Source organism: Octopus bimaculoides, chromosome 15 (genome assembly GCF_001194135.2).
Source record: "Octopus bimaculoides isolate UCB-OBI-ISO-001 chromosome 15, ASM119413v2, whole genome shotgun sequence".
In the NCBI taxonomy this organism is placed as follows: domain Eukaryota; kingdom Metazoa; phylum Mollusca; class Cephalopoda; order Octopoda; family Octopodidae; genus Octopus; species Octopus bimaculoides.
This window is the reverse complement of record NC_068995.1, coordinates 27,518,901-27,528,562: the sequence shown is the minus strand read 5'-3', so window position 1 is coordinate 27,528,562 and position 9,662 is coordinate 27,518,901. Positions and strand designations below refer to the sequence as shown.

The 9,662-nt window shown below is 34.9% G+C and overlaps 1 protein-coding gene across 1 annotated transcript in view; it reads left to right on the top strand.

The window, feature by feature from the left end:
* The window catches only part of LOC106873751 (leucine-rich repeat protein SHOC-2-like), a 705,478-nt gene that overhangs the window by 80,773 nt on the left and 615,043 nt on the right, over positions 1–9,662 (top strand). The window contains exon 3 of the mRNA XM_052973213.1: positions 6,308–6,376. Within this exon, the coding sequence (XP_052829173.1) occupies positions 6,308–6,376 (69 nt within the window). The remainder of the gene's footprint in view (positions 1–6,307; positions 6,377–9,662) is intronic.

Sequence of the window (9,662 nt, the reverse complement as noted above, 5' to 3'; positions counted from 1 at the left end):
TATATATATATATATATTAGCTGAATAATGTTAAGACATGGTCCGGTTTTCATGTTGTTTATTACTGTATTTACTGCAATGTTGAAGTACATTAAACATTAAAAAAAATATGTTTATAATCTTTAGGAAGTTCAATTAGTGCCTTCATCCGTTCGTAGTAATCATTAAGTTTCAATATGTATCTAACTGACAGTTGAGTTGTTGTGAACTGTAGGATAATGACTGACTTCTTCCTTTTTATACCTCTTAGAAGGCTCCAACAAGCTCTATCTTTCAGATATGGTTTTGACCAATCTGCATGCAGCTCAAATGTCCTCGTAGTCTCAGGCGCATTGTTAATACTGGCATAGATCCCACTCTTATTTAAACCAATTAGCAGTTTACATGTAATAGTTTCATGAGTGAGCATACTTAGTTGGTTTTCATTGTTTTTTATTTCAGTTTGCGAGAATCTTCTGTCATTCATTAATATTCATATGTTAAAGATATTTTTTAATCCGCATTATAAACTGGTTGTTTTTTCCACTCAGAACAGGTTTGAACATTTCAATAAAATGTTTTCCTTTTGTCTTTCTTCCAACTCTACTTGGGTCATGTAATTTGTGGAAAGGAAAAATTAGAAACATTTTATGCCCACATGTTTCTATATGTTTGCTCAATGGAATTTGGTGGACATTAGTGTTCTGGACTTGTTGTGTGTGGACTCGTGTGTGTACCGATAATGCATTCCCTGTCTGCCAATATATAGGTCCTTGCAATTAGGGCATTTAATGCAGCAGATCAAATTTCTGCTTTTGCAGTTCATATCAGCCTCTGTGGAAATCAATGGCTTCCTGAATAAAAACGGGTTCGTGACTACATACTGATTTTAGGATAAATGTCATTGAGGTTGCTCAGACGATGTGTAGGTCAGGCTGGACCAGCTATAATGGGTCTTAGTTTAAGGTCTTTTGGTTGTAGTAGTTTTATGTATTCACTACCTTGTTCCTTCTAGTTTTGATGTGATATACTTATACACAAACATTCCACACAATTTGGGAATTGCTGCCATAAAATATTGGGTCGGGAAACATAGAGAAGTGATCCCCAGTATATTTACAGTAACCCTCATACTTGACACGGCCAGCCTCATCCTCAGTGGAAAAAAAATACCTACAAATTCGAGGCACACCTATGGGGATGCGATTTGCTCCAGCTTTCGAACTCAGCATTGAGATTCTTGGAACAAAACTTATATAAAAAATTGAAGAGTGCTATGACATGACCTTTAGAAGACATATAGAGGACACATGGAAAAGATACCTAGATGATTGTTTTCTAATTTGGACTAAATTGCTTGAAAATCTGAAAGATTTCCGCACCCCTTGCAACAATCTACACCCTAGTCTTAAATTCACAAGAGAAATGAGCAACAGATAATTGCCATTTCTTGACATAATGGTAATTAAAAACAACATCATAATCATAACTGATATTTATTACAAAAGCATAGATACACACACACACACACACAAAACCTAACATCCCATACTGTCTAGCCAGAAAAATTTGTACTATTGTAGACAATCCAAATACCAGGAACATGCAACTTATAGAACTCAAAGGATTTCTGTTCAAGCAAAAATACCCTCTCCTACTTATAGAAAATAGCATACAACGAGCAAAGGAGATACCTATAGAACAACTTAGGGCAACATGTGAAAGATGAACTTATCACCAAAACATTTCTAACATCATCAAAAGAAATTTGGCAATCATGAAACAATGTGAAAAATTTAAAAACACAATAACTAATCAAACTCTTATCTTAAGTAAAAGGCAACCACATAACCTAAAGAGACTATTAACAAAGGCAAAATTCAGCATGAACAAACAGGATAAAACATTCACAGTATCCAAGTGTAATGATAGCAGCAGATGCAGAACATGTCAATATATGCATACCGGTAGAACTATTAGAACAAAAAATGTTTATATCTGCATTTGTGAAAATCTGTCCATTTCACAAACTAACAGTGAACATTACAAAATACTTTTTTCATGTATAACACACTTCAACATTGTAAAATAATTTTTTTTAAATACAATAATAAAAAACATGAAAACTAGACCATGTTTTATCTTTATTCAACTGATCTATTATTCCATACACAAATTTGGAAAAAAGAAAAAAATATATATATATAGGCCATGGGCTAGTGGGGATTATGGTACCCCCCCTTGTGATTTACTTTGATGGGTATTTTCATGTCGTCCAGAAAATTGATGTTGCCAGTAAAAAAACTGGGATGGACCACACTCACTTTTACAGCTGGAGGCAGAAAATTAGGGGTATGGAAAATTGAAACAGCTCTAACTTTGCAACTCTTTGCCAAAATATTTCAGATGACCACTTGAAATGATTGCCTGGCCAAGATCTACAAGTTCATGCAAATGTTAAGCACATTTATTCTGTAAAATGGTCATCAGAGGTCAAAAGGTCACGAACATTGACCTTTACCTATATTATCTTGCATTCACAGGTTTTGTTTATCACCAAGACCACATACTGTTTTGTTTTTTTTTTGAAAATTAATCAAAACATGTGCTTTTTAATACCAGAAGTAAAAAAAAAAACATTGAAAAGAAGTAGTGTTTACCCTGGAGAATGTAAGATATTTCTGCACTTAAACATACTGTTTTGTAGGTATTGCTGAATATGTTGAATAGAAGAACGGCAAAATCTAGCAAGTAATACATTTGGAAGATAATATTTGAGTTGATCTATAAAATGAAACATTAAATTGTAAAAATATCTTCATCAAAGTCAAAAGTAAATAAAGTTGACCCTACCTACACCATAGCAGTTTGTTATATATCATTGTTATGAAATGTGCCATATAATTTTAATATTGAAATAAATGTCAGCTTGTATAATACTTTCTATCTCTCAAGTTTAAACAAAGTCCATTTCAAGTGTCTTGACAGTTACCTTCCTTCCTGATAGGTGTATACACAGAATTAAAACGATGGATGTATGAGTTTGCTTTAAAGTTGAGTTAGAAATCTCAGCTGAGCACCCTTCAGATTATTAAAATTTGAATTAACGCATTTCCATTAAGCATTCATCCTAATTCTTACCTGGTTGTATCTTATTTTCATGACAGTTATATCTGTTCTTAGTTTCATTAACTTTGTAATGCATTGGACTTTGTCCCATCCACATACACCACATAATTGTGAAAGATGACAACATTGTTTGTTAATCATCTGTTACATTCATGGGTCATTTCAAGTGTCCGATTAATAATCATCATCATCACTTTCAGTATCAATGTCCGATCCCACTGTAAAAGTGGGTGTGGTCCATGGAGGGTATTTTCTATCCCAGTTATTTTGCTGGCAACATCAATTTTCTGATGCAGGGCTACAAGAAAATACCCATTAAAGTAAATGACAAGTGGGATGAACCATGACCCCCACTAGCCCATAGCCTATATCTATTTCTAGGGGATTCTTACCAGAGTGGATTTATTGTCATGAAATTCCAACAATTCCTCCCCACTTCTCAGTATCCGATTTTTCTTTTAAAGCTTATTTTATTCACCCTTTATGCTCCTCTTTTCCTGCTGTCCATATGTCCTTCCATTATTTATTTCATTTAAGGCGGTGAGCTGGTAGAAACGTTAGCATGCTGGGCAAAGTGTTTAGTGGTATTTCGTCTGTCTTTACGTTCTGAGTTCAAATTCTGCCGAGGTCGACTTTGCCTTTCATCCTTTCAGGGTCAATAAATTAATTACCAGTTGTGTACTGGGGTCGATCTAATCGACTGGGCCCCTCCCCCAAAATTTCGGGTCTTGTGCCTAGTGTAGAAAAGAATATTTCGGGCCTTATGCCTATAGTAGAAAAGAATTATTTATTTCATTTTATATATTTCTTCATTTATTCTGTTATTCACCTAAATTAATACTGGTCAATCTATCACTCTTTACAAATTAGTTCTTTCTTAGTTTAGGCAAACTTATTTCATTCTGATTATTTGACAATTTTTTTTTTCAATCGTTTTGACTTTTCTGCTTCTTCCTCTGAATTTGTATTGTTCTATGACCATTGCTGTCTTGACGTAAATCATAAATGGTAACATCTATTGCCTGTGAAAATGTAGAGTCAGTTTACTTAATAGTAGTGTTGATGTTTTCAACCACGTTTTATTGTTCTGAGTGTTAGTGTGTTGGTTCCCATATCAGCACCCTTTCACATATGGTACACATGCACATATTTATATATGTTTGCATATGTGTATTTTATATGTACATTGATATTGATGTAATATCTATTATATAACTAACAAGATTATGAAACAACTCTAAATTAATAGAATAAACACCTGTTCTCCACTTCACTTCTCTTAACTATCCTATTTACATGTATGTATATCATCATCATTATCATCATTTAATGTCCGCTTTCCATGCTAGCATGGGTTAGTTATTTTGACTTGAACTGGTAAGCCAGAGAGCTGCATCAGGTTCCAGTATGATTTGGTAGGTTTTCTATGGCCGGATGCCCTTCCTAATGCTAACCACTCTGAGAGCATAATGGGTGCTTTTTACATGCTACTGGCAGGGGTGCCATCTACATGACACTGGTAATGGCCACATCTGCGATTTCATGGATGCCATTTACATGACACTAGCAATGAATATGACTATAACTTCACTTGGCTTGAAAAGTCTTCTCAAGCACAGCATATCACTAAGGTCATGGTCACACATCATCGTGCTTCACCACCTCATCTTTCACTTTCATGAGGGCCATCATTTGAAAATCATTTTGGAGATCCTGCTACTGGCAACAGTCATTATTACAATTTCATGGGTGCTATTTACATGGTGCCAGCAATGGCTACGAATATGATTTCACTTGGCTTGATGAATCTTCTTAAGCACAGTATATTGCCAAAGGTCTCTGTCACTACTCATCGCCTCTGTGAAGCCCAATATTTGAAGATTATGCTTCACCACCTCTTCCCATGTCTTCCTCGATCTACTTCTTTCACAGGTTCTCTCCATGATTAGAGATTGGCACTTCTTTACACAGCTTTTCTTATCCATATGCATCACATGACCATACCAGCACACTCATCTCTCTTGCACATCACATCTGATGCCTCTTATGCCTAGTTTTCTCTCAAGACACTTATGGTATGTTGCTCATGCACACTGACATTGCACATCCAGTGAAGCATAGTAGCTTCTTTCAAACCTTTGCATGTCCTCTGTGGTCGCAGCCCATGTTTCACTGCTGTGGAGCATGCCTGTTTGCATACAGGCAACATACAGTCTGCCTTTCGTTCTGAGGGACAGGCCCTTTGTTACCAACAGAGGTAGAAGCTCTCTGAACTGTGCCCAGCTTATTCTAGCAGCTCCACCTCCACTGCTAACTTGGTCACCTAGGTAATGGAAGCTATCAACTACTTCTAGGTATCTTCCCTGGTATTTGATGTAGTCTATGTTCTTTACATTTCTAGTGTTTATTGTACCTGTGCATCTACCATACACAAAGTCTATTTTCTCAGTTAACCTTCCTCTGATATTGCTACACCTCTTGTGTGTCCATAGCTTGCACCAGATATCTCTTACGGAGTTTCTACCTACACCTTTTCTACATATTGAGCAGGTCCATCTACCTGAAGGGATTTGTCTCTTGTCTGCTTGCCTACTTACTAAGACTTTGGTTTTTGCTAAAATATTAATATATATGTGTGTGTATGTGTGTGTGCACATGTGGTCTAGTATTCAGACAGTGAGTTTATCCCTCCAAAGATGATGTTGAATAGCCAATGGTTTTAGGGCAGGAGATATTAATTTGTTTGAACACTCTGGTATTCCTCTGTGTGTTCTGTCCCTAAATGCACTTGATTTTTCTCAGACATGTTTAGTAGTATATTAGTAGGTTGTGTCAATAACTTGTCCAGTTTTCAGAACCATATAGGAGAGAGTTGGTATAAGAACTACCTTATGCATCATTTTTCATGTTTATATCAGATAATGGTCTTCATGTATCCATTTTCTCAGTGTACTAAAGTAGTACTAGTATTTGATCTCCTTATCACTATCTCTCTTCTTTAATAATTAACTCTTCTGATATATTTGACTGATTGGAACAGATTCCTGCTTAGTGGACCTCTATTGAGGCTAACATGTCTCTGACTTATTCTCTATCTCCTTGCATTGATGCTACTATTTCATTTTTGCTATTTTCTATTTCATTTATGATTTACAATTAATCATATAAATTTATGGAAGTTTTATTCTTTTAATTGTAGGATGTAAGTAAAGAATTTAACAAATGTAAAGAAGAAGGTGCTGAGAGATTAGACCTCAGTAAGTCTCAAGTAAGTATAGTGATAAATTATAATTTCATGTAAATTTCAGAAAATGAATTTTTACTATAGTTTTTGAAGATGCTAGCTTATTTGTCTCTACTGTAACTATATGTGTTTGATAATTGTGTAACATAGCTATGATTGAGGCAGCTTGCAAATAAGTTTAGTGTGCAGGCATTGTGTGGTTGAGAAGTTTGCTTCTCATGTAGTATCAGGTTCAGTTACACTGTTCAGCACCTTGGGCAAACGAATTCTACTGTTTCTCCAGACTAAACAAGGCTTTGTGAGTGAATTTGGTAGACATAAAATGAAAGAAGTCCATCGTATACATGTGTGTGTCTCCTTATCTTGACATTACAAGATGGTTGTAAATGTGAATCACTGCCAAACAAGTGATATTATTCACTTCCAGTCTTCCTTGAGAAACATGTCTGGCTGAGGGTTGGTGACAGAAAGTGCATCTGGTTGTTGAAAAATGTCTCAACAAATCCTATGTAACCCATTGATGCATTAAATGTTCATTTGTGTTGTAGCTGTTATGAGGGAAGGAGAGTAGTGTGTAGTGAGGTGGGGGGGGGGGAAATCAATATTATGTTAATGTCATATGGTACCCACATGCCACTGTTTAACATTTTTCTTCTTTTGGTCATGCTATAGGAATGTGGAAGGAGGAAGCAATGGCTGTCCTGGGAGACAGAAAGTATAATAAATATATGTGGTTGAGAAAGATAAATAGGTAGCTAAGAGATTTACAGAGTGGGAGAAAAGAGAAAAGCATCACTCAGTAAAGGAAGACAGGCAGAAAAGTGACTAATGGAAAGATAATATTTATGGGAGAAAGTTTTCAAATATTGTATGTTTTAGTAGCAGTAATTGTGGAGTAACAAACTATCCTATTTTTAGTTAGATTCTGAAATCAAACTCTACTGGCCTTCCCTCTATTAAATAAATAATGTACTAGTAATGTTCTAGTGTTCTTGATTCAGTCAGTTAAACCCAATAGTGGAAATGGGTATCAAGAACTAGGGATACACAAAGGTCCAAGGGGTTGACATTGTGAAGATAGGACTAACACTAAACTACCTCTCTCAATGAGCTGCAATATGGGTGTATATCAAATTCCCTGCATAGTCACTCATTTCCATCTCTCGTTATACCCCACCACTTGAATATTTTTTTCTAAGTAAGGAATTAGTATAATGCATACATTTTGTTGTTGTTGATGTAGGTTAAAGAAAAAAATGATAAATGTTGTAAATTGGACTAGCAACAGTAACTAGAGGTTAAAAAAATTGCATCATTTTTTTTATAGTATGACAAAGATGTTAATTTTATTTGAGTGTTATTTATATATGTAGAATAAGTGAGAAAATAAATCTTGTACATATCTATAATAATCCCACAGCTCATATTATTTTCTTTTAATTTATTTTGGTACTTTGTGTTACAGGTTGTATGCTTGATGCTATGTTACAAATTTTTTGATTAATGTAAAATGCCTCTCCCAAACATGTTTCAATACAAATGGAAAAGAAATTAGAAATATTGGTGGGGATATAAATAATATTGTAAGGAACATTAAGCTGGGAAAAAATGTTGATAAAAATATTGGGGGAAAAATGAATAAAGAAAAGTAACTGGAAAGATGATTGAAAGATAAATGGGGCACATGAGAATGTAAGGATATTGAGAGTTCGTAAAAATTATGAATCAGGAAAAAGACAGTAAAATGAAAGGGAGTTAAAGACTTAGAAAAACTAGAAGCCTAGATATGAAAGGAAATTTGGGTAAAATATAAATGAAGTAATTGAAATAAGACTAATTAATGATAAGAAGATGTATAGAACAAATGAAAGAGTGAGATAATATCAGGGTACAATATCAGGTGACAGCAATGATAATAAAAATATTGAACATACATATTGACACAGGTAACCAACAGATAGTATAAATAAAGTGGGATTGGTGGCAGATATAGTTGTAATGTCGAAAAGATTAGGTCCTAAAGCCAGCCATGATTCTGTAAAGTGTATATGTACCACAAGTTACAGTGGTTCCTATAGTGGCAATAATAATGAAGTCATTGAAAAACTGGGAGTGGGGCAATTGTAATGACAGTGATGGTTAGGATAACGGTGGGGTGGGCAATGACTACCATGGTAAGAGTGATGAATGTGGGGGGTGCCTATGACTAGAAATTTGCATTCAGGTTACTGCTATTCTGTTTGGAGATGGAATTCATCTGGGGAAGGAGTATGTTTAAATACTTGTAGACTGAATTTTCTTGCATGTAGGCAGGAGGCAAATGTCTCCTGACTTGTTTAGGTTTGTTGCAGACAGGATATGCAGTTTTTCAGTTACTCACAGATTACGTCTTTTGCCATGACCATTATAGGCATTTGCTTTACCTTAAATGCTCCACTTGATAGAGGTTGTAGATCCTTTCTATTTGGCTGCACCTGTGGAAATTTTCAAGTTTAATGAAAATTTTAAAATTTGGTGTATTGATGTAATTTTCCACACTGAATCTCAAGGGATAATTCACTTTTCCAGAAAAATTACAGAAGTTTAAAATTTGATTACCCAGTCAGAAAACAGGATTTGGAAGCTGTCATTTTGTGTGTAACTGCACATGCCAACTGTAAACAACTGAAATACTGGTGGAATTCTGCTTTACGCATGACACAAACCCTTATAATGTTTTTGTTTTTTGGAAACTTTAGAAAATTTTTGCAAATTTCTATTCTATACAGGAATTCATATGATTATGCACCCCTCCCCCAATTTTTCTGGTACGGGATTTAAGACCTATTTAGCTGTTTTTTCATAATCAACTCATACCCCATATTTTAAGCATTTAATAAGCAAAAAATGACCATGTGGCTTGACAGGACCACAACAGAGGGGTAAGCAATTTGGTAACAATTTGGCTTGTTATTATGGAAACAGGCACCTATATGTCTGTAGCTTTTGATTCACCAAATTTACCCCAAATTTGCAAACTTTAAAAGCTATTAACTCTTTATTTATTGATTTACGTTGAAAATGAATTTCATGTCAACGATTACTTTACAAAACTATGCCAATATGCCAACTATGAAATCAATTGGAACAAAAACTGAAGAAATTGAAAAGTGGCAGCCAAACAGAAAAGATCTGGGGTTTTTTATACTGTTTCTTTAGGTACCAGATGTACTTAGATAATGATGTAGAATTCCTTCTACAACTGTTATAGATCGTGTAAAGGTGTTGTGTGAGACAGGCCTTAAAGATGTTTTCTGTGAATGCTATGTAT